Below are 25,980 nucleotides of genomic sequence, written 5' to 3'. Positions count from 1 at the left end.
TTTTTGCAAAAAAAAGGTGCCGGAACGCCGTTCTGAGCGTTCTATGAGAAAAAAAGCCCTGACCATACCAAAATTTCTATTGAAAAAATCTTATATTAGAAAGAGCTGAGCAATATAAAAATGTCTATGGATATAAATACATTGCCCATAAATCAGTTTTATGAATTTTAAATTCATATTATGCTTAAAAGAAACAATTGTGTGCAACATTTGTGTTATCGGAGAAGTTCCCATTATTTTATTTATTGCAGAATTTTCTATTGAATAAAACCCTTTCCTAATATAAATATATTACTTGTAAGGGGGTGGTTTTTGCACATTGTTTTGAATAATTTAATTATTGGTTGAACATCTCATGGAGGACATACTTTACAAACTGTAGATTGATTCAGGTGTATGCTAAATCATTATTTAACTTTGTTTTTCCATTGGCCTGACATGCACGATCATAATTTGAGGCAAACTGGCTTGAAACTGGGTTTAAAAGAATTTGCCCAGAATTTGATTAAATTAAGTTTGAAACATATATAATGAAAAATCAGCTTTCCTGATACGAAAGAGTTAACTCTGAATGCACCCTGGTGAACCATTATTTGCTTTTAAAGTGGAAGTAAGATGTACAATTGGAGTGAAGGGTGCTGTGCATTGTGAACTAGTGAATGGTTTCTCTTTTATTGCTGAGGACCTTATTCTCCATTGTGCCTTGTCTTATTTTAATTGGTTGCCACATTTTAAAGGTTTACAGTTTTTTATGTGTAATTAAAAGATATACACATCAGAAGAATACATTAAAGAGGTGGCATAAATTAGAATGTACTCAGTTAAAAAAATTACATTCTAAAAAAAGAATCTCTGCTGCAGTTAAAGTGTAATTAAGATTGTAAATGAGCTTAGTTGGGAAGGTGCAAGCAACATTGAAGGTACTTATTTACTGTTTTTCCATATAATACTTACTTATATACTATATTTTGGTGTTCCCTATATTGGATCTGACTTACCATAAGGCTCACACTGGAAGTGGAAGTATCTAAAATATGTACAGCAGTGTTTTTCAAACTTGGCAACTTTAAGATGAATGGACTTCCAACATAATTGCTGAGGAATTCTGGGAATCGAGGTCCACACATCTTAAAGTTGCCAAGTTTGAAAAACACTGATCAAAAACACCTGCTCAGTAACTGGCAGGTGAAGGCATGAAGCATGAAGTGTGAAGATGTAATGAAGGCATCCATCCCATCAAAGTCATGGCTGGAAGCCTAGCTATATAGAAAATTGTATGAAAAGATTGCTGCAAGGAAGAACAATTACTTGCATAGCTTCTGCTAATATCTTTTTCTAGATTGGAAGGTACCCTGGATGAATCTATCATACAATATTAAGGATTTTGGAGCTTTGCTTTTTCTTACATGGTAACCTGAGCACTGAGCATTTTTGCAGTTTGTATCTTTGGAGGGGGTGGGTGGGATGGGTAGTGTGATATTCTATTTGTTATCGACATCAAACGTTTGTGGCTGCAATACATAACGTTTTTAATATTTCTGTCAAGCAGAGGAAATTTTGGAAATTGTGTTAATAGCTCCCTTGAAATTAATTGGAAGAAATTCAGGGCATTAAACTTCATATTAACACCTTAATTAGAGCACTGTTAATGTCAGAAGTGTCAGAACTACTAGAAATAGCTCCTGATATGAGCCAAGATCTAACAAATAAAGTTGCTTTTTTTCCTACCATTTTATTTAAATGCAGGAGTGACATCATGTGGGACTAGAATGGGCTGACTCATAGTGTATTATGAGATACTGTAATTCAATAAACCTATTATTGTGCCCTAAACAAATTTTGCTGGTGTTTGTTTCACTTCAGTGTTGTACTGCATTAGGAAGGCCTTTTCCAAAGGAAATTATTTATTTGTTGTAAAAGATAAGATTTAATCTATATTTTACTTTTTTTTTCTACTGGCAAGAATCTTCTCATCACACTGAATAATAATCTCCAAAGCAAATATGCAACATTTTGAATTCTGTTGATTTTAAAAATCTTAATATGGCATGTTTTCCCCCTCCCTCTTGCTATTATTACTGTATGTGCTGGATTTATATGTAAGCACCCAGGCGTCAAGACTCTTCATAGGGCATACAAGTAGTTCCTGCTTACTGAGAGCTTACTTTAGTGACTATTCAAAGTAAGAAGGGTAAAATATCCCAGCTTTGTGACCAAAGTAAAATTGCAAGTCACAGCCATGTGTTGTCTGTTGCTTATTAACCAAGTAGGAAGTGATATAAGTCTGTCCCAGTACATGGTTTTCACTTTATCATAGCATTGCCGTTGTGATTGTGAAGTGAGCTCTAGAAATAATGTATGGTCCAATGGCTGGAATAATTTTGGTGTGTTTTTTTTTGACACCAGCAATTCTGACTGGAAATAAGTTGTATTTGCTCAGATAAAATGCAGAACTTTTTAGTGCTAGTATAAAACATATGACTGACGTGTTATTTTCACCTTCTAAATATGACACTGAGTTTATTGAACTGTTTTCTGCTTAACATAGTTAAAGTTTTAAATATTGTGTCATAAACAATCCTATCTTGATTCTACTGAGAAATATAAAAAAAGACAAAAACTGAAGAAGCTTCTTGGACGGGAAGTGAAAGATTTTTCAAGATAAAAACCAAAGTCCATTTGCCTTTTGAAAAGCATCTTTGGGACAGTCATGACCTGGATGACTGAGAATCCCCATATATATAAAAAAAGAAAAGCGTAGTAGGTAAATTTGAGGGAACACCTGCTGCCGGCATCAAGTTCCCTTCGTCCTGTGCGCTCCCACATGGAGGGCCTTCTTAGGGTGCCGCCGGTAAAAGACTGCCGGCGGATAACACCCAGGGGGAGGGCCTTCTCAGTGGGTGTGCCTGCCCTTTGGAACCAGCTGCCCGTGGAGCTTAGGACTGCCCCCAACCTTCGGTCATTCCGTCGGGACCGGAAGACCTGGCTCTTTGAGCTTTCCGGCCCAGGCTGAGAGTTTTTAATTGGGGTTTTATATTTTTCAGGGATCAAATTTAATTATTTTTAACTGTTTTTAACTTTTGTATTGTATTGACGTTTTTAAATACTTTGTAAACCGCCCTGAGTCCTACAGGAAAAGGGCGGTATATAAATTCAACTTAAACTTAAACTTAAATACTAAACTTAGTGGAGAAGTAGTGAACTTATTATCTGAGAGTGAATCTTCCACCAGAAAAGGAGATGTCAGTAGGTTTGGTTCTGTGCAATGAATATAACAACAAACAGTCCTGAGTATATTAATTTGTTAATTTAGGGGCATAAAAGTTATACATATTTATTAAAGATGTAAGGCCCATTCTTTTTTTTTATTAAAGAGTTTTACAATATTTTACAATATATCCCCAAATCCCTCCCACCCCAACCCCCCCACTTCCCCCCCCCCCACTTCCCAGGGCTAAATACAGGATTATAGTTACAACAATCATATTCTAAATAAAAATTTACACAATATACAATCAACCAAATTCGTACTGCGCTTTAACTCTCTCTTAGCATAACTACTAACAATAACAATATCCCACTAAATTCTACTCATAAGCTAAATGGAACTTTTTGGTCCCATATTTGTTTTGAATATAATTTATCCATCTCCTCCAAACTGAAATATATTTCTCCTGTGAGTGATCCTTTAAATAAGCAGAAATCTTGGACATTTCTGCAAGATTAGAAACTTTAAACACCCATTCATCTACCATGGGCAGATTGTCCTTCTTCCAATATTGTCCCACCAGTAGCCGTGCTGCCGTTATCATATTCAACATCAGATTAGTCTCTTTGACATCACAATTTACAACAATACCCAGTAAGAACAATTGCGGGGATAACTTTATCTTCCTCTTAAAAATCTTTTGAATGTTCCACCAGATTTTAATCCAGAAGGCTTTTATGTTTCTACAAGTCCACCACATGTGGAAATAGGTAGCTTCTAAGCTACCACACCTCCAACACTTAGACTGCAGATTAGGATACATGTTGGACAACTTCTTGGGATCCAGATGCCATCTATAAAACATTTTGTAAAAATTTTCTCTTAAATTTTGAGCCTGGGTAAATTTAACATTTCTAACCCAAATTATCTCCCAGGTGTCCAACGAGATTGGTTCCTGAATATTTTGTGCCCACTTTACCATGCAATCTTTAACCAATTCCGTTTCCGAATCCAATTCAATTAAAGCATTATATATCCTCTTTATATGTGCACATTTTGAATCTCTAATTTGCTTTACTAAATTTTGATCTGTAATTGTGATACCAACCTTTTGATCTGACTTCCACCTAGCTTTCAATTGGGTATATTGAAACCAAGAGTAATTTATGTTTTCTTGTCTTAACTCCTCTGCTGATTTAAGTTGCCAATCATTCCCTTGCAATTTGAGTAGTTCCTTATAAGAAACCATATCCATACTCACTCCCATAGATACACCCTCTATCGCGTGTCCAGGAATTCCCCAAATTGGTATTTTATAATTTAACTTATTATAGTACTTTTTCCAGACACGCAGTAAAGCACTTCTAAGAATATGGGATTTAAAAGCCCTGTCTACCTTCTTGTCATAAAGCAAGTATGCATGCCATCCATATACCAAATCCCATCCCTCAAGATGAAGTATTCTCTTGTTAGTTAAATTAAGCCAATCACTAACCCAGGTCAAAGCAGCCGCATCATAGTACAATTTCAAATTCGGCGCCTTGAGTCCCCCTCTTTCCCTGGCATCCTGTAAAATCTTGAATTTAACTCTTGGTTTTTCCCCCGCCCAGATAAATTTGTTAATACCCTTCTGCCATTGATCAAGGTTGGCATCCTTTTTCAGTATAGGTATCATCTGAAACAGAAAGAGGAACTTTGGTAGAACATTCATTTTAACAACTGCAATTCTTCCCAGTAGTGATAATTGTAATTTTTTCCAATTATTTAAGTCCCTTTGTACCTTCAACCATAGTGTTTCATAATTGTTCTTATACAATTTTACATTTGAGGCTGCAATATGCACTCCTAGATATTTAACCTTCTTCACTATTTCAAAACCTGTTAAGTTAGATAACATATCCCTTTCACTCGTAGATAAATTCTTGGATAATATCTTAGTTGTATTACTGTTCACCTTAAACCCAGAAACCTTACCATACTGAGTTATAATTTCCATCAAGTCTACAACCGACTGTAGCGGTTGGGATACTGTCACAACCAAGTCATCAGCAAAAGCTCTCAGTCTATAATCATTCTGTTTTATTTTAATTCCCCTTATCAAAGAGGACTCTCGAATTTTAATTAGTAAAATCTCTAATGTTAAAACAAACAATAATGGTGATAGGGGGCAGCCCTGCCTTGTACCTTTTTCAATTCTAAAAGTCTCTGTTAGTCCCCCATTAACTATAATTTGTGCAGTTTGTTGTTGATATATAGCTTTAATAGCATGTAGAAAACCTTCTCCAAAATTCATCTCCTCAACAACTCTTAATAAAAACTGCCAATTCAATTGGTCAAAGGCTTTCTCTGCATCCAAAAATATCAGTGCTGCGGAGACTTGGTTGTTCTTATCCAAATATTCAAGCAAGTTAACAATTTGTCTTACATTATTTTTCATATACCTCCCAGATATAAATCCCGATTGGTCACTATGAATCATTTGTTTCAAAACTTGCATTAATCTATTAGCCAATACTTTAGCAAAGATCTTATAATCTGTATTTAAGAGCGATATAGGTCTATAATTTTTAGGTTGGGTAAGATCTTGATCCTCCTTTGGGATCAACGATACAAAAGCTGTCCTCCATGATGGAGGAACTGCACCTCCAGTCTGAATTTCATTAAACAAAATCTTTAAGGGTTCAATCATTTCAGGCAGCAACTTTTTATAATAAATTGCTGTTAATCCATCTGTTCCTGGAGTTTTGCCCAATTTCAACTGTTTAATAGCTAAAGAAATTTCTTCTGGTGTAATTGGGCAATTCATCTCAAGTTGTTGTTCTTGTGAAAGTCTTGGGAAATGAGCTCCCTGTAGATACTTATCTATATCTAGAGCTTGTATATTCTCTTTATTTATTTATTTATTTATTTATATTTATATACCGCCCTATTCCCTGAGGACTCAGGGCGGTTTACAGGGAATTAAAAATCCAAAATACAAAAATTAAGAACAAATTAAAAAATATTAAATTAACCCTGTAGTCAGTTAAAAAGAACCCCAAATTAAAAATTCCTCCTCAGTCTGGGCCCGAGAGCTGAAAGAGCCAGGTCTTCAGGCCCCGGCGGAATGATCGGAGGTCGGGGGCAGTCCTCAGCTCCACCGGCAGCTGGTTCCAGAGGGCAGGCGCTCCCACTGAGAAGGCCCTATCCCTGGGTGTCACCCGCCGGCAATCTCTCACCGGCGGAACCCTGAGCAGAGCCTCCCTGTGGGAGCGCACTGGGCGAAGGGCGTTTGATGCCGGCAGCAGGTGTTCCCTCAAATATCCCGGACCCAGGCCATATAGGGCTTTATAGGTGATAACCAGCACCTTGAATTTCACCCGGAGGGCAACCGGAAGCCAATGTAGCTCGCGGAGTAGAGGTGTTACATGGGAGTATCGGGAAACCCCCATTACAACTCGCTGCCACCAGGGCACTCGACTGCGTTGTACCCATGCGACCTCTGACTCGGCGCAGATCCCGTTGGGCCCCATGGTTCTCTGTGGAGCTCCGGGAGATGAAGCGTCGGAGACGAGGTCTAGAGAGCGGTTGGAGATCCAGCCGATCCGAATCCGACCGATTGCAGTTAAGAACCTTTATAAGGTCTTATCTTGCGGCGATAAGGACGGCGAAGTCTAACTACTTTGCCGCCCTTGTCGCATCCGCAGAAAATCGCCCGGCCGCCCTGTTTAGGGTGACTCGCTCCCTCCTTAACCAGGAGGTGAGAGAGGATCCCTTGCAGGGACGAGCCGAGGAGTTTAGTCATCATCTGGCAGACAAAATCGCTCGGATCCGGACCGGCCTGGACTCTGACTGGGCAGAGTCTGATGTGGAGGAATCAGGCGGTCTTGAGCATGTTATCTGGACTGAGTTCGACCCTGTTTCCCCTGATGATGTGGACAGGATCATGGGGAGACTGAGCTCCACCACCTGTTTGTTGGATCCGTGCCCCTCCTGGCTAGCTTATGCAGCTCGGGAGGGAACACGAGGCTGGTTCCATGCAGTAATAACTGCTTCTTTGAAGGAGGGTGTCTTCCCTGCCGCCCTGAAGGAGGCGGTGGTGAGACCCCTCCTCAAGAAGCCTGCTTTGGACCCGGCTGTTTTAAACAACTATCGTCCAGTCTCCAACCTTCGCTTTCTGGCGAAGGTTGTTGAGAGTGTGGTGGCGCATCAGCTCCCTCTGTTCCTGGAGGAAACTGATTATCTGGACCCGTACCAATCGGGCTTCAGGCCCGGACACAGCACGGAGACGGCATTGGTCGCACTGGTGAATGATCTCTGGAGGGCTAGGGACAGGGGTTGCTCCTCTGTCCTGGTCCTATTAGATCTCTCAGCGGCTTTTGATACCATCGACCATGGTATCCTGCTGCGGCGTCTCAGGGGGTTGGGAGTGGGAGGCACCGTTTTACGGTGGTTCTCCTCCTACCTCCGGGGCCACTCGCAGTCGGTGTTGACAGGAGGGCAGAGATCCGCCCCGAGGTCTCTCATTTGTGGAGTTCCTCAGGGGTCGGTTCTCTCACCTCTCCTGTTCAACATCTACATGAAGCCGCTGGGCGAGATCATTCGTGGTTTTGGGGTGGGGTATCACCAGTATGCTGATGATACCCAACTTTTTCTTTCCACCCCGAACCAACCCAGTGATGCCCTCTCCGTGATGTCCCGGTGCCTGGAGGCGGTTCAGGTCTGGATGGGGAGAAACAGGCTTCGTCTCAATCCCGCCAAGACCGAGTGGCTGTGCATATCGGCGTCTCGGGTTAACCATGTTATTCCACCTCTAATGATGGGGGGTGAGGTGTTACCCCCCGTTGATAGGGCTCGCAACTTGGGCGTCCTCCTGGATTCACGGCTCAATTTTGAAGATCACATAGGAGCCGTGACCAGGGGGGCTTTTGCACAGGCTCGCCTGGTGCGCCAGTTGCGTCCCTATCTGGACCAAGACGCCCTACGCACAGTCTTTAGAATATAATTTCGAGTAAAAATCTAGGAAACTCCTCTTAATCAAAGACCTGGCTCTTTGAGCTTTCCGGCCCAGACTAAGAGTTTTTAATTGGGGTTTTATATTTTTCAGGGATCAAATTTAATTATTTTTAACTGTTTTTAATTATTTTTAACTTTTGTATTGTATTGATGTTTTTAAATACTTTGTAAACCGCCCTGAGTCCTATGGGAAAAGGGCGGTATATAAATTCAACTTAAACTTAAACTTAAATACTAAACTTAGCGGAGAAGTAGTGAACTTATTATCTGAGAGTGAATCTTCCACCAGAAAAGGAGATGTCAGTAGGTTTGGTTCTGTGCAATGAATATAACAACAAACAGTCCTGAATATATTAATTTGTTAATTTAGGGGCATAAAAGTTATACATATTTATTAAAGATGTAAGGCCCATTCTTAATAAACTATTTTGCACTGTTCAGAAATTATAAAGATACAATGTAACATTATTCCTTTTGGGAGCATCTTTTTCCTGAGAAGACAGGATGTTTACTGGAGACTGAACATTACTGGTATGACTTTTTTTGTTTTCCTCCCACCCTTCCCTGGCAATGTGATCTTTTAGGAGCTACTGGCCTTAAATGGATATTCATGCTGTAATGTTTCGCGGTGACTATCTTTAAGAGCTGCATGGAGCTTCAAAGGAACAATAGGATCAAAGTATCCCTTAAACTGATTTAAGATATCAAATGTAATCATGTGGCTTCGAGTTGGAGCAATTTGTAGATGATTTCAAGCTTTCAAGATTTTCAGTACTTCTAATTTTATAGACTCCCTCGGATTACTATCGTGTGTTCACTGCCTGTTTGAAACTATGATGGGGCTGAATGAATGGTAGTCATGACCAGTCTTTAATGTTCTGGCCATTGCAGCATCCCCATAGTCATGTGATTTGGCTGCTTGTTGACCTGACCTCAATCATGATCAGTCACAGTGTGCTACAGCTATGTTCTCCTGCCCTGTGCAAATCACCTCTACTTAAACTCCCCCTACCCACCTATGTTTCCCCCACCTCTGCCTTTTTTGGCATGCTGCACTCCACTCCCTCCCTCTGCAATGGCAGCCTCCAGATAATCTTTGCTATCTTCTTCCCCCTCCTGTGGGTCTGTGTTGTGGGCACTGGCTGAAGATGCAACTCAAGGACGTGCTTGGTGAACTTGGTGAAATGGTAGGGAGGTGGAACCTTGTCTGTTAAAAGCAGCTTGCTGGCCTGGCCAGAAGTGATAGCCCACAGGCCGTGGAGAGCACAATGGCACAGGATGGTGAGGTGCAGCGTGTTCATCATGCTGGCTGGTGTTCTCCAAGAGGCACTGTTCAGGTTGAGGGCAGAATTGGATGCAGTGGAGAGACAAGGGTTTCCTGGAGGTGCAATGTGTGCTCTGCAGTTTATTTTGGAAGTGCTCCAGGAGAACTGGCCTTGGACATTCAGGAAAGGACGGAGCGTCGTTAACAGAGGCCATCCATGTCAGAAGAGTAAATCAAACAAAACCCTATCAGAGGGCGATGAACTGTGGTTCATTTGATGCATGATAAACAACAGGTAAAAGAAAGAAAACCCAAAGCATATATTCTACTATAAACCTTTTAATTACAAAGAAACTTGTAAAACCACAGAAAGACTCATGACTACATGTCTATCTCGCCAGAGAGCACAAAGGAAAAGAAAGAGAAAGTAACTTTTGTTTTGGACATGCGCACACAGTAATAAATATAAAACCAAACAAACTACATGGCTGAACATGTGACACTCACCATGGTTACAATGATAAGATAACAATTCAACCTGCAAAGAAACAGACTGCAACAAGCTTACTGACAAAAAACTAAAAAACGCAGTGACAATCCAGAGGCCATCTGTTCGCTTGACCCAGCTGTTCTCTTACAAAGCCATCAACTGAGGCTCCGTTGTACTTGCTACACATATTGCAGGACTGGTCCCTTGATGGTTGCCTAAATCCTGAGCAAGCAAAAGAAGGGAGAAGATGACTTTCATTTGGGGGCTGTGGTGGAAAAGGGAGAGTTGTAGCAGAGGCAGTTCATATAGGGCAGGAAAAACATGGGTCCCTAGCCTAATGACCATGTGGTCCTGGTCTAACAACTGCAATCTGGATTGCTGGGACTGCCATAGTTAAGCATATGGTCACATAGTGTTTTGTTTAACAACTGCTTGCTTAAAATTCTGATCCATTTAGGGTCATAACCCAAGGACTACCTATAAAGGCCAAGCTAAGAACAGTGTATGGCTTGAATGGTAAGATTGGCCCTCCAGTAATTTAAAGTAACTGCCTGATGAATTTTATCAGCATGACAGATCTTGGAGGGTGGCTTGTTCTGGTTGTGGGATTTTGTTTTTTGTTTTGCTTTTTTCTATGTGAGCCTCTGCCTTACCTATATTTTTATCCTTATATTTGCCACAATTTTTTTAATACCTTCTGTTTCCTTTTTCTGCATTTGTCTTGATTTAGTTTTGAATTTTCTTCAAGGCATGAATTGGCATGAGAAGTGTACCTGCTGTTAGACTAATGCAGATTATTTATTTGCATTATAGCATACTAAATAATACCGATACTGTGTATGCTTCTCAGGTTTTTTTCAGTTAGTTGTGCATATAGTTGCACAATCAGCACGTAATGTATTATTTCCAAAAGAGGCTATTCTTGCCAATAAATCATGCCATCAAACCTTTTGGGCTAATAAAATAAGTAGTCAGGACACCATAGCTTCTATAGTTTTATTACAAGACTACTTTTTAAACAGGTTTTTAAAGCCAATTTCTATTATTTTAAAATTAGAATGCTTCTGTTTTATGGCTAAGAAATCAGGGTCCCTTCTATTTATTTATTATTGTCACAAATCGGTAAGGAGCACTCTTAAGGAGCAAAATCTACTGACTTAATAAAACCTTTCTTTACTCTGTAATAACTTCACCCTAGTCACTTATTTTATGGCCTTGGGAGTTAATATGTGTAGTAACTGAGAATTAGTTTGGTTTGAGAATGGTTTGTGGGTTTTAATAACAATGATAATTGTAATTCACTTCTTAACCATAAGTAATATTTTTTCTTTAACCTGATTGTAAAAGTAAGCCTGGTAGAGAAATGAAGAAAGATGGTAGAATTCTTTTTCGTTCAGTCTCTGTGCTTCATATTGACTAACAATTGTTCCTAAGCAGTATTGGGGGGAAAAATACTGTCTTCTTTTATTTACCACACTAGTAATCAGCATGATGTTGTGTTTTGTAGCTTGAGACAGTCGGATGGCAACTCAACCTTCAGATGGCTCAGTCCATGCAGGCAAAACAAAAATCTCCTCAAGCTGTATTAGAACTTGGAGTCAGCAGTGAAGATTCAAAGGTAAGAGCAATATGTCACTTTTTTTTCATTAGTGTTCTGGCAGCTTTGCAGATAATGAATGAATTAAGGATTGAGCAGACTTCTCTAGCGCTGCATCAGTCCATAGATGGTTCCATAATTGTTGCATTCGTACACCTGTGAATTTTAACATTCTGGCCAGGGCCAGGGCCACTCAAACAGCAAAGCCCAGAACAGGAAGTTGGATCGACCAATCGGCATGTAAGATGCACACCTCTGCACAATGTGCAGTTGGGATTTGGGAGGTGTTTGCATCAGCCTGTTCTGTGGTCACCTGCAACTTATGCTTAACCAACAACCTCTTCGCAGCATAGGTATGTGGCAACAGTTATAGGCAGTTGTGGGCAATCCTAAGTCAGTCTTTATACTTCAGGAATTAGAAGCAAGGTGTAAATTTAAATAGGCCATTGAGTTACAGACAGCTAAGGCTACTTCTAAACAAAAGATTTACACTATTTTGGTCTAATCTTATAGTGTTGGTTTGTTTTGGGAAGCTAAGATGATTTATTTCTGGTTCATTGGTAATTATAACAAAGGTGGTCTTTTGAAGTGTTTCTTTGTAGAATTTTGTGCGGTCTTTTTTCTCATTGGTAGAACTTTTCTTTCATTTTGTCTCCATGCCCCTGGACTTAAGCTACTCATTAGCTCCTCTCTTTTAACTCCCTACCACATTGAGGTTCAGTGTCTTGTTCCGGAAACTGGTCTATTATCCATTGTTTTGCCACCTTAGCAACATGCAAAACTGTATTTAATTATTTATTGAGGAATTTATACCCATGCTTACCTGGCATGCCAGCATATGGTGTTACAACTTTGATTATATTTATTAACGAAATTGCTGACATACTGGTTTTTTATTTTACTTTTACAATTCTTTGGAGTTTTTAAATACAATGGAATCATGCCTGGGCAATTTTAAAACTTTCCCCTCCGCTAACTTTTTTTATACTACTAGACAAATATATAATGGAAACCATATATACTACTAGGAATTGATTTGCCTTTTATGTAGAGTAGAAATGAGGATTGTGGGTAGAAAAACATTTGTTTGCATTCACTTATTAATATGTGAAGGGACACTGTGGCTCAGTAGGTTAGGACTCTGAACTTGTCGATCAGATGGTCGGCAGTTTGGCGGGTCGAATCCCGAGTGCCGCGTAACAGAGTGAGCGTCTGTTACTCGTCCCAGCTTCTGCCAACCTAGCAGTTTGAAAGCACGTAAAAATGCAAGTAGAAAAATAGGGACCATGACGGTGGGAAGGTAACAGCGTTCTGTGCGCCTTTGGCGTCTAGTCACGGAGACGTCCTCAGACAAGCTCTGGCTCTTCAGCTTTGAAACGGAGATCAGCACCAGCCCCTAGAGTTGGAAACGACTAGCACGCATGTGCAGGGGAACTTTTACCTTTACCTTTATTAATATGTGAATGTTAACAAGCTCATCTTATTCTCTTTTATGTTTTGGATGATCTGAGGTCAGCAGAACTGAGGATGATTGTGGATCAGTTTCAGATTTTTTGACAGATTGGGGATGGAAACATTGATGTATGAAAGAGCCCACAATTAATCTTGTCGTCGTAAAGATGGATTTTATTATACATTTTCCCCCAATTTCATCCCTTCTTTTTAAAGAGCAGGCAACAACTGTTCAGGATATTAGTAAAATTATATAAAATAATGAAGGTTATTTTGTACCTATTCCACCCTAAATATTGAAAGTTGAGTTCAGTGCTTTAGGAAAGCAATTTGATTTAAATGTTGATGGATGTTTAGGCAAAAAAAATCTGCAGATGTAGCAATAACAATAGCACTTACACTTATGTACCACTTTATAGTGCTTTACAGTCCCTCTCTAAGCGGTTTACAGAATCAGCATATTGCTCCCAACAATCTGGGTCCTCATTTTACTGACCTTGGAAGGATGATAGGATGAGTCAACCTTCAGCTGGTCAAAATCGAACTCCTGGCAATCAGCAGAATTAGCTGATATAGAGGAATTGGCAACAACACCTGCTCCATATTTACCTATTTGAACTTGGCACACAGCTAAATCAAGAATCTTACCATTATAATAATGGTATGACTATAGTTGAACTTAAAGGTAATGGAAGAATCTAGGAGTGAATCAGTATCAAAGTGTTACATATAATCCAAATTTTTAAAAGCTTTGTAAGTGAAATCATTTTAGATTATGCCTGCGGCAGACAGAAACTTCTGCCAATAGTGGATCGATGGCTTAATGTTCCCTATACCGTTTATTTGAAGAAATGAACAATTGTGTTACGAAGCTTATTGGAAGTTACAAAGAACAGCTCTACATGTACCTTCTTACTTACATTGTAACCTCAAGGGTTTTTCCTCATAGCTTGGAAGAAATTGCACTTATATGTAGCTACCATTGTAACTTGAACACCTAAAACATCTGTGGATTCAAAACATCTGTGGGCTAAGAATCTGATAACAAATGGCATGATGCAACTGTGCAGGTACTAAAGATTAATGACACATAGAAAGAAATCAAACACAGCAATAGCTGTTAGTGCATATCCTTAACTCCTGACTGAAGGGGTAATACTGAAGGTGAATAGCTGTATTTATTATTGTGATTGATTAAATAAATAATTTGATTTTGAGATTGCTTGTTGAGATTTATACGTCCAGAATCAAAAGGCTGGGATGGTAGAGAAATTATGCAAATGGAAACATTGTATTAAGTGGAAAAGATTTTTTTTTTACTAATTTGTACTATGGGAATAGGTTCGCTCAAAATCTTAAGATAAATGGACAGTGGTAGCAACTTTGGTCTCCAAGGAAGAAAAAGCCCTAAAGCAGATTTTTCCATTATGCACCATTGGACCAAAAGATGGTCTTTGCATTATTGGCTGTGGCTTTGCTTAGCTCACTTATGCCTTATTGACACAGAGGCTGATGATAAGCAAATAGAACCTCTTAATTTGTATTCACTTAATGGCTACTTTAAAGGGACTCTGCAAATACCAATTTTTAGAAATGATGAGTTACTTTATATTGGGAAGTATAAACATCCTAAATAGAAAGCTTTTTATAAAAGTATATTGCTTCTTGGAATGAAGAGATGATTCCCTTTGGAAATAAATTCTTGCTTTGATTTAATTCTTGCTTTTATGGACCATACACAACTTGTTTTCATATGTTCTTAGATACGTTTATCTTTCTGTAATTAAGATTAATTCTACCTCAGGGATATATTATTTATAAATTCTAAAATGCATGGGTTTACTAATACCGTAGTAACTTTTGTTTCAATACTCCTTGACTTAAATTCATTGCATTGGCTCACTAGAGGGCGATAGAGCTCTTTAAAGTTTCTTTGATGGTTTGGGTGTGTTTCTCCCCCCCCCAATAATATTGACTCAATTATGGATTTAAGTAGCTGAGGGAAACTGTATTTACGTTTCTAATCTGCATATAATAGGACAGTGGCTAGTATTCAGATCTAATGTCTTTACATGAAATTAAAATAGTAAATATTTGTTTAATTTTTATTTGTATTTGAAACATAATAAATACTTCAAGAGATATTTAAAATTAATATCTGAAAGGCAAAAAACATTTTAGTGTCTGAATTATATTTGTAAAATGAATAAACTCTCTAACTGAAAGAATATCAAGAGATTGCAAATCTACAAATTTTTATTAGCTTAGATTTCTTCTTTTAAAAAATCTGTCATAGTTAATCTAATAAAATCATTTTAGATTATTATTGCTGGATGGGAACGAAAGGAAGGACCCTGCATCAGGCAAAGACAGTGAGCACTCTAAATCTTTGTACTATGCCTTTTTGGCCTCCATATTTCCAAGTTAGGATGGATAAGATATTGCTCATCCTAAAATACCTCAATCCTTTGAAAATGTTTTTGCAAAGGCAAATAATGAGCAACACTTATCTCTTTTGTTAAACCCCATCAATGGAGCAGCATTTTTGAGATGTGATGGTTGCAGTTTACAGTATGTATATTTGTGTGTTTTCTGTTCCATTAGTGAGCCACTACTAAACAGAATAGTCTGATACCAGAGATTTCTCCTCAGAGGTATAATAATAATAATTTTAAAATCCAACATTGTCCCTTCATGGCTCACATGTCAATAATCTCCCTATTTAAGAAATGTGAATTTGAATAGTTATAATTTATCTTGGCTCTATTGATAATAATTAATGGATCCAAATGAGGAAACTAACTCCATGGTAGCTTGACTCACATGGTGTTCCACTTCACAGAGTGACCACAAGAGCAGAAACTAACTATAGGGGTATTGATTCCCTTTGCTCTTTTTTTTTTGGTGGGGGAATGGGGGACTTTAAGTCAGTTTTGATCCTGGGTGACTGCCTGCAGTTTTCTTGGCAAGATTTTGGAAGTGCTTTACCATTTCCTGCTTCTTAGAGGTGAGAGAAAGTGATTGCCCTAGCTCAAGCATGTCAAACCCGCGACATCATGTGACATCGCGCAACATATTGTGACTTTTCCCCCATTGTTGGCAATGGGGTGGATGCGGTTTTGGTATGAATCCAGTCCGCGGGCCGGCAGTTTGACATACCTGCTGTAGATCATCCAGCTGGCTTTGTACCTAAGGCAGGACTAGAACTCATAGATTTCTCAGTTTCTAGCTTGATGTTTTAACCATTACACCAAACTGGCCCATAGTTAAATTCCTAAAATTGGCTTTTTTTCATTTAAAATGAGATTGGTTGAAAATAGAAATAATAAAGCTTACCATCATATGGGAATTTGCTACTTTTTGATATACCGTATTTTCCGGCATATAAGATGACTTTTGAACCCCTGAAAATCTTCTCAAAAGTTGGGGGGTCGTCTTATACGCCGGGTCGTCTTATACGCCAGAAAAAAACATAAATCAGTCGAGCGTCCCCATTCTTGCAAAGCAACTTCAAGCCTCCTTAGTCCAGTCCCCCCTCCATCGTGACTCTCCCTTCCCATCCCCAAGAGCCTCTAAGCCCCTTCCCCTCCCCCTTGCAAACACCAGACCCCGGGAGCCGCAGGAAGCCCCTCCCCCTCCCCCAAGCGGCATCTGAGTATAAGCAGAGCGTGCCCTGCTACCCGCTATCTCTCCCGGCAGACGCCCGCATCCGGCCTCGCAACCAGCCGCAGAAGCCCGTGCCTGGCTTTCCTTCCCCCCACCCGCACCCGGCTACCTGTTCCTGGGCCCTGGCCCTAGCCGCGGGCCAGCTCGCCAGCGACCAGGCCGACAGATTGGCCACCGCTAGAGGCGGGCGGGAAGAGCTACGTATATAAAACGCCTCGAGAAGGGGACGAGCCAATCAAACGCATTGGTATTTCGGAGGAGGCGGGGCCGCAGATCAAGGAGCGCTGCCGGGTTTGGGGGGTTGAGAACGTAGTGGCACCCGCCCTTGTGGAGAGCAGGCTTCAGCGGACGGGGTCGGGGGGATCTCGGGGGAGCCGGCCGAGGGTCGCTATTTCCGCGTGTCGGGGCCCACTGCCCCTGGCTGCCTTCCCGCTCCCTTCACGACGGCTTTGGGAGACGCTCCCTGGCGGATCGGGGAGGGAGCACCCGCCCGCCGCCAGGCCGTTCCAAGTTTGGGGAACTTCCGGGGACTTCCAGTGGCCCGGGGAAGAGCGTGTCTGCCAGCCCGTTCCAGGAACTTCCAGGGACTTCCGGCGGGCCTGGCGCCCCTCTCGCCCGCAGACCACGCAGCAGCCCTCGCCAGCCGGCCTCGGCATGGCCGCCCCAAGCCCGCCTCTCCAGCGCGTCTTCCGAGCCCAGCTGGCTGACTGCCTCCTGGGTGGGGCTTGGCTCCAGACACACGGCTGCTCCGTCTGCAAATGTGGTCTCAAATGGGTGGGTGGAAGGAAAAGCCCCTTTGGGCTTCAAAAGGGAGGCTTTGCACCATCTGCATCAGACGGGGCTGAATCGGGCTTGTGTCGGACACTTGGCAACTGGCATGTAAGTATTTTCCGGTGTATAAGACGAAAAACCTTGAAAATCTTCTTAAAAGTCAGGGGTCGTCTTATACGCCGGGTCGTCTTATACGCCGGAAAATACGGTACTCCATTAGTGGAAAAAAATGATCAAGTTTTAAATTTATTTATTTTGGGGGGAAAAAACCACAAATTGACTGTTTGAGCTGAATTATGAAAGAACTGAACTGTGTGGACTAGTTGATTAATGCTAATACAATAATAATAATTAATAATTTGTGCCTTTCAGATGTATTGGACTGCAGTTCTTTGCTAGCGTGATCCTCTCTAGGAGTTTATTCCAACTTATCTGGAGCTTAATATTATCAGTATTATTATATTTGTGTCAAGGCCAGAATCCATGTAAAATTTAAACTATAAAACTATCACTGATGAAATGATGAATAGCAATTTTGATAAATTCAGATCTAATACCTTCTGGTAGAAATAATCATGATAAAATGCTCTGTTTTGTATTTAATCTACCTTTCCCCAAGATGCTTTCATGAAATCATCTTAATGACAAAATATAATTTAGTTTTCTGAAAATTATATTAAATAGTGACAGTACAGGAGTCTTTATTTGTGGGAAGAATTTTAAACAGAAGACAAACTAAGTCACTATAAGGTTTTCCAGAGCAGCAAGCCAGGATGTAGAGCAAATAAATAGAAGAATAAATAATCAGTTTTCTACAGTATGTTCAAAATTATTGTTTTCATTTGCATAGTTTCTATTTTTTTATATTTCTTTATCTTTAATGTAAAAGTATTGCTTTTAATTCACAAGTAATCCTTGCAGTTCAATTCTAGACATGTTTATTTGGAATCTCTGTGTCAGATTTAAAGTAAACGGACATGATTTTAGTAACATTTTTTTATGTTATGAAACAAAATTTTATTTTAGCCAACATAGGAACAATTTGGTAATAGACATGTGCAAACAATTTGTATACACTTCAAGTTACAAAACACTATTTTTTTAGTTTGGAACTAAATTTTGAGAGTGAAACAGTTTGTCCTAGTTCAATTACTGTGGAAATGTTTCAAGGTCAAAACAGTTTCAAAATAACTGAAAGAGCCTGTTTCACAGTTGTTGGACCATGCTGTAATGCACGGGTGTCAAACTGCCGGCCTGCAGGCCTGATGCGTCATGGCGAAACCACGCCTACCCCATTACTGGCAATAGAAAAAAAGTTACGATATGTCGGGATATGTTATGTGACGTTGCAAGTTTGACACCCCTGCTGTAATGCAACAGTGACAGTGGATGTCTAACAGTGATGTTATTCCTTCCTTGATTCCAAAGCCTTAACATCATGGCATTTTTGTATTTCAACCATATTGAACAATGAAAACATGTTTTTAAATGAAAAACTTGACCAAATTAAATTTAGCATTAAAGTACAGTTTTCTTTTGCCCTAACCTCATTTCAATTCTGTTGGGTTCTGTTGACATTTCATTATTGAACTAGGTAACCTCAGTACACTGCAATTACTGTGCCTAATTGGTAATGAAATCTCTGCAAGCAAACACCCAAGCTCAGCAGATAATCTCTTCTATTGGGTTCACTTCATTTCTTCAGAAAATGTGAAAAGTAGTAAATATCTGCTACAAAAAGGGATGTACTCCAGTTATGGCTGCCCGTCTCTTAAATCTGGGTGGTTAGTTGAAGTTAAAAACTCAAGTTTTAGTCAAAAATTTTAAAGGCCTGTTTATTCCACTGGAGCTTTATACATTTCATTTCTAATAAGGAAATATATAATTGAATCATTGCCCTATAATTTTTTTTGTTTTAAGCAATTAGCCAAAATCTTACCAGGTTTTTTGCTTTTCTCCCAATATCTCTGTTGTAAACATGTGGCTTAGATATATATATTATAGTAGTTAATTGTAATCAGTAGTGACCCAAAATAGTAATAAATATACATGGAGAGGCGGTTGAGGACAACAATAGTTACAACACTAGCACCATTTCATGGATCTCATTGATCTGACTGCCTTTATTTATACTTGATAATATGTACCAGATGGTTAAATCTATTATGCTGGGTAATTTGATTTATTTCAGTGGAATTAGTACAGGATTCCTTTATCTGAATGATAAGAGAGTAACAATGTGTTACTAGATAGAGCGCTCGGTGTCAAACTTGATTATATCACCTGACGTATCATGACATATCGCAATGTTTTTTTTCCTTTGTGGAGTTGGGGTGGGCGTGACCTGCATGTGACGCATCTAGCCCGTGGGCTGCCAGTTTGACACCCCTGAGGTAGAGCATTGCAATGCAGAATGAACAACTCATTAAAGATCAGCTAATTATCTTATATAGTCTTCTTGATGGTTTTGATTCAAATAAAGTCAGATAAAATTACAGTGCAAATACAAAGAAGCAGTATGTTTGGTCAGTGCTTTTTTAGTTACTGCCTGATAAAATCTAAATAATCATATTTACCAGAAATGAAAATTAATATTTTGCTCAAATAGCTTACTTTTAAAAACACATTTTATAATCAGTGATTCTTTTGGTGGGAGGTTGCTGTAAGTTCATTTTCTCTACTGACAAAAATATTTCATTTTTAGTTAGTCAAAAACTATTTCAAATATAATATTCCTAATTAAGAATGAACACTAACTGAATTGATAAGAAACATGACAATTATATTTTAAATGAGAATTACGTTTTCCTAAGTTTGTAATTCCTTTTTATCTTGCTTCTATCACTTACTAAGAGTTATGGTGAGTCTTTGTATAAACATTTTTTTCAATATGCTGCCTTTTGAACTATTTCATCCCACCTTCACTATATCTAATGGCAGCTAGTTTTTAGGCTGAGCCCATGTAGCAATGAAAATAATTATTTCCTCCTGTGTTTTCTCTACCCACTTTAGAAGCTAATTGGCTTTTTTGTTTCTTTTAAGAAAGCCAGCCTAATTACAGTTTCATGCATTATGAATTTTTAGAAAATACAGGAGCCATTATTAGGTAGGATATTGTCCAAATCAGTGGGGTTGACAATATAAGATTATATAGGTGGTTCTTTGTAATTTCTTTAATTCATTTCTGTCAAAATACGGACCTCATATACTGTTATAAGTGTGTCCTTGGGTATCTACAGTACTTGTGAAATATCCACTGTTGGCAAATCCATTTGCCTATTATGTAAGCCTTCCCAATTGCCTTATCCTTCCAAAATAATATTGAAATCTAGAAATCTAGAATTCCCTTCAGAGTAGATCTGGAGAACACAAGGGACAATGTGGGGAGGAAGAGAAATAAAGTGCCAAAAAAAATCTGTTCCCAGATGAAAACTGTAGTCTCATAAGGAAAAGGATTGATATCCAGCTGAATAGATAGATTGGATTTTGTCTATTACATACTGGGCTACTTTACTCACATGGATTCTGCATATAGAGGTTATGTTGTTGCTCCTAGAGAGACATGAGGTAAGTGATTCAGCATTATTCCATATGTCCTTTTCTTGGCCAATAAACAGACTGAATCTGGAGAAACTGGAGGCATTTATACCAGCACAAGTACAAAATGTTACTTGTGTTTGCTTAGCAGTTGTCCAGTTAAAGGCAATAAGGTGAAATGAATCACACCTTTAATCCTTGTTACTGTTCAAGAATGATGAAAGTAAAGCGCAGGTGCAAGAAGAGCTAAGGGCTAAACAAACTCCCCCACCCATTGAGATGAGTGTTGGCTTGAAGGTACTTAAAGCTAGAGAATTGGCATTGGATCTCCAATGTAGCCATCCAACTTTGGGCTGTCAGACTTGGTTCAAAAGAACTCTGGCTAGAATCTGACAATGATGTTTTACCAAAACAGGAACATTTTTAAGCATCCCTTTAACACTTTGCAGTTCCCAGCTTTATCTTTTCTTTTACTCTCACAGTATATAGAAGGGTTTTTTTTTGCACACAAAGTAAAAGCTCAGAAAGAAGAAATAAATAGCTTTGATCTTCCCAGCGGATGAGCTATTTTTACAAAAATGTTGGCTTTATGTTTGTAATATTGTAATACTGCTACTGTTGCTACAAATAAGCCCCCCCAAAAAAACATATCTTCAGATATTTTCAGTATTACGTTTAACAGCAAATCCATTCTTCCATTGCATACTATTAGCCATGGATTTTTCATCGACAGGTAGAACTTTGCATATTCCTAATTATTATCTGGCAGTATTATGGAAAGCAGTACCTTTTTATTGATACGTAACTGAAGAATAGGGAGAAAGAATACTCTCAACTTGTTTTAAAGTTGCATGCCTGTAATTTGGTCAGAACGTCAAGAGCCCTTAAGCAAGTAGTACCTCTACCATAGTTTCCTTCTCAAACCGCCCACTGAAACTGGGGAGGCACCATTTTGTAGTTCTTCCATTCCTACTATGATGGTTCATGTTAGTAGTGATAGGGAACGAGTGGTGAAGCTTAGCAATTTACCCTTTTCTGCTTAATATCTATATGAAGCAGCTGAGGAGATTTGGGATAAAGTTTCATCAAAACGTTAATGGAACTCAGTTGTACATTGCCATCTCAAGCTAAACCAGAATTTCAAGATGAATCTACCTGGCTTGTGTTGTGAACACAAAGGGGAAGACTTATGTTCCCAATGAGAAATAAAAGGGATATAGGCCCTGTTATGTATTCACTTAATGCACATTGTTATGTATTCATTATTTACATTGTTAGGTATTATAGAGAATAACAGGGCTGAGGTAAAAGCCGCGGCAGCTTTTGACAGCTGTCAAAAGCTGCCGGACAGAACTACGCAGGCGCAACCGACTGACAGTTCTGCATGCGCCTCCACTGACAGCTCCGAGCTGTCAAAAGCTGCCGGCTCCGATTGGAGGAGACGAATGGCGCGGGAACTGGCTCAGCCCTGATTGGCTAACCTACTGACAGCTGCCAGTATAAATAAGAGCCATGTTCTTATGTTGTTTGCCTGGTTCGGAATAAAAGTTAAGCCGTTTAACTCGCTGTCTCGCCTGTTTCTTAACAAAGCACTGGCGACGAGGATGGGATGCCTGCTTGCCTAAGCTGAAGTCACTACCTAAGGGGAGAAGAGATTTTTTCCCTTAGCCCGAGCTAGTCACTCGCTGAAGTCACTCGGAAGCCGAACTTCCATTCAACGCAAGCAGCTGCACCCACGGTTTACAGACAGCATAACGAACCATGGCCACATTCGAGAGTTCAATACCCGCCACCCAGAAGGCTGGGAATCTCATCTGGGCCAGGTAGAAGGATACCTGGTGGAAAAGAAGATTACGGACGACCGGGCCATGGCAGCCGCCCTCCTCTGGCTCAGCGGGCCCGCTGTCTATGATGCCGCTGTGGGAATCTTCACTCCTGAACCGATCGCCACTATCTCCTACGCCGATCTTACCGAGGGGCTGAGCAAATACTTCATGCCCATCAAGTCAGAACTCTTCTGGAGAGTAAATTTCGCCCGAAAACTTCAGCTTCCTGACGAGCCAGCAAATGACTTCATAACCCGGGTCAGACACGCCGCACGACGGTGTCGGTTCCCGGACTTAGAAGACCGAATCCGGGACCAGATCGTCATAGGGCTCAAAGACGAGCGGCTGAGGAAGAAGCTGATCGCCAAGCCAGAAATGACAATGACCGATGTGGCGAGGGAAGTCATTGCATACGAGGACTGCCACGGTGACAACCGACTTTCACCTGACAGCGGGCCCAGTGGGTCCGTGCACCAGGAGGACGGCGGGTTCAGCGGTCCCAAAGATGACGACGTCTCCATGGACATCGATGCGGTACAGCGGCGGTTCGAAAAGCTCAGGCTGCAACGCAACTACAGAGGGGGGCCTGCCAACAATCAGAGGGGCGCTAACTTCCAGCCAAACAGGGCTAAGTGTGCCAGCTGTGGCGGAAGCCACCCGACAGCAACGTGCCGGTTCCACAGTGCCAAATGCCATGGGTGCGGAAAGACAGGTCACCTCAAAGCCGTGTGCCGCAGCCGGAGCCGAGAAAATCTGCATGAACTGGAGGTGACACCCGCAGGTATGAGCCAACACACACCCAGAGCCAGGCACAGCTCCAAACCCCTAGTGCTTAATGTGAGGGGAAGGGCGGGGGAATACACAGTCCACAGCACTCTTAAGCCCAAAGTCAAGGTGGACGTTCTGATTCATGGAATCCCCTGTGAGATGGAAGTGGACTCTGGGTCCTCCGTCTCACTCATTTTGTGGCAAACCTACAGGGACATTTGTAACCAAAGTAGAAAACGGCCCGCCCTTCGACCCACCAAACTCCGCCTAGCTGACTTTCAGAAAACGCCCATTAAACTCCGGGGAAAGGCTTCCGTCCCCGTGGAGTTCAAACAATTTAAAGGATCCCTCCCTATACTAGTGACCCAGGAAAACAGAATCAGCCTGCTAGGACTAGACTGGTTCGAGGCACTAGGGATAGCGTTGACAGGCGTCAACGCCATTCAGCTGTCAAACTTAGAATCCGTCTGCCTTCAATTCGCGGACGTCTTTGACAGCTCGCTAGGGAAGTACACGGGACCGCCCGTATCGCTTAAACTAAACCCTAATGTAATGCCTGTCAGAATCAAGGCAAGAAGAGTTCCCTTCGCCTTGAGAGAAAAAATAGAAACTGAGCTAGACCGATTAACTAACTTAGGAGTCCTAGAACCAGTAGAAGGGGCAGAGTGGGAGACACCCATAGTGACCCCAATTAAGCCAAATGGCCAAATAAGATTATGTGCCGATTATAAAGCGACCCTCAACCGCGCATTAAATGCACATGCCTACCCAGTCCCGGCTGTCAAAGACATCCTCGCGGCCATTAAGTCAGGCGCCATTTTTGCCAAGTTAGACTTGGCGCAGGCGTATTTACAGCTGCCTGTCACCCCTGACACCGCCTTAGCTCAGACAATCGTCACCCACAAAGGAGCATTTAAAATTAACCGCCTTCAATTCGGCATCTCTGCAGCCCCGGGGATCTTTCAAGAAATCATGGAAAAAACACTTAAAGGGATCCCCGGGGTCTGTCCATATTTTGACGACATCCTAATTGCAGGGGAATCAGAAAAAGACCTAGCTGACAAATTAACAAAGGTGCTCCTTAGATTCAGGGAGGCTGGTCTCAAATTAAAACGAGACAAATGCTCCATCGGAGTGCCTTCAACAGAGTTTTTAGGATTTAAAATTGATGCTAAGGGAATTCACCCCACTGAAACAAAAATTAAAGCCATTAAAACAGCACCAACCCCTAAAAATAAACAAGAACTTCAAGCCTTCCTAGGGTTAGTTAATTTTTATCATACCTTCCTGCCTCATAAAGCCTCCATTGCTGAACCCTTACACAGGCTATTAGATAAAGGCAAACCCTGGAACTGGTCATCTGAGCATGATAAAAGTTTTAATCTATTAAAAAACTTACCAGCAATGCAACAGTAGCCCTGTTTAACGAACAGCTGCCCTTATGTTTGGCTTGTGATGCCTCCCCCTATGGCATCGGAGCGGTCCTAAGCCACTTAACTAAGGAAAGAACGCAGACCCCTGTAGCGTTCTATTCCAGAACGCTGTCAAAACCTGAGCGTAATTACGCTCAGATTGACAAAGAGGCTTTAGCTATAGTGGCTAGCGTAAAAAAGTTTCATGACTACCTATACGGCCGACCCTTTACCATTTTTACGGACCATAAGCCCCTATTAGGACTTTTTACAGTAAACAAACTAACCCCACAAATATTATCTCCCCACATCCTGAGATAGTCTACCTTTCTGTCAGCCTATTCATACAACTTAGAATACAAGCCAGGGAAATCCATGGGCCATGCTGATGGCCTTAGCAGACTGCCCCAACTGATAGTCGACCCAGACCCAGCACCAGCTGGAAGGATACTGGCTATCTCAGACCTACCAGAATGCCCATTATCTGTTAAAGACATCTCTGCAGCTACTGCTGCAGACAAAATTTTAGGCAGAGTCTTAGGCTATGTCACGTCTGGCTGGCAATGCACACCCCCAGACCCAGAATTCCAACCTTATATTTTAAAGCAAAAGGAATTATCCACCCATCAGGGGTGTCTATTATGGGGCAGCAGGGTAATCATACCCGACAAACACAGACTCAAGGTGTTAGAGAGCCTCCACGAAGGTCACCCGGGGACCGTGAAAATGAAGGCTCTGGCCAGAAGCTATGTCTGGTGGCCAGGATTAGACAAGCAAATTGAAACACATGTAGCCGGCTGCTATTCCTGCCAACTTGTTAGAGCCGCCCAGCCACAGGCTCCCATACACAGATGGGAAACTACAAAGACACCCTGGTCTCGTATCCACATAGATTATGCAGGTCCATTCCAGGGACAATCATTCTTAATAGTCGTGGATAGCTATTCGAGATGGCTAGAGGTGGCACCAGTGACTAGCACAACTTCAACAGCCA

General features: G+C 40.8%; 1 protein-coding gene across 3 annotated transcripts in view; it reads left to right on the top strand.

Moving 5' to 3' along the window:
• Window positions 1-25,980, top strand: part of COMMD10 (COMM domain containing 10) — a 79,206-nt gene that overhangs the window by 12,545 nt on the left and 40,681 nt on the right. For 2 of the 3 annotated variants that reach the window (XM_083356268.1, XM_083356267.1), the window contains exon 5: window positions 11,465-11,575. In XM_083356268.1, the coding sequence (XP_083212394.1) occupies window positions 11,465-11,575 (111 nt within the window). Of the gene's footprint in view, window positions 1-11,464; window positions 11,576-13,940; window positions 14,018-25,980 lie in introns of those variants that run through there. The other variant, XM_083356269.1, reaches the window with a different exon arrangement.

This window comes from Vipera ursinii (genome assembly GCF_947247035.1).
Source record: "Vipera ursinii genome assembly, chromosome: 2".
NCBI classification, from domain to species: domain Eukaryota; kingdom Metazoa; phylum Chordata; class Lepidosauria; order Squamata; family Viperidae; genus Vipera; species Vipera ursinii.
Note: the sequence above shows the minus strand (reverse complement) of the source record. Positions and strands in the feature narration are given on the sequence as shown.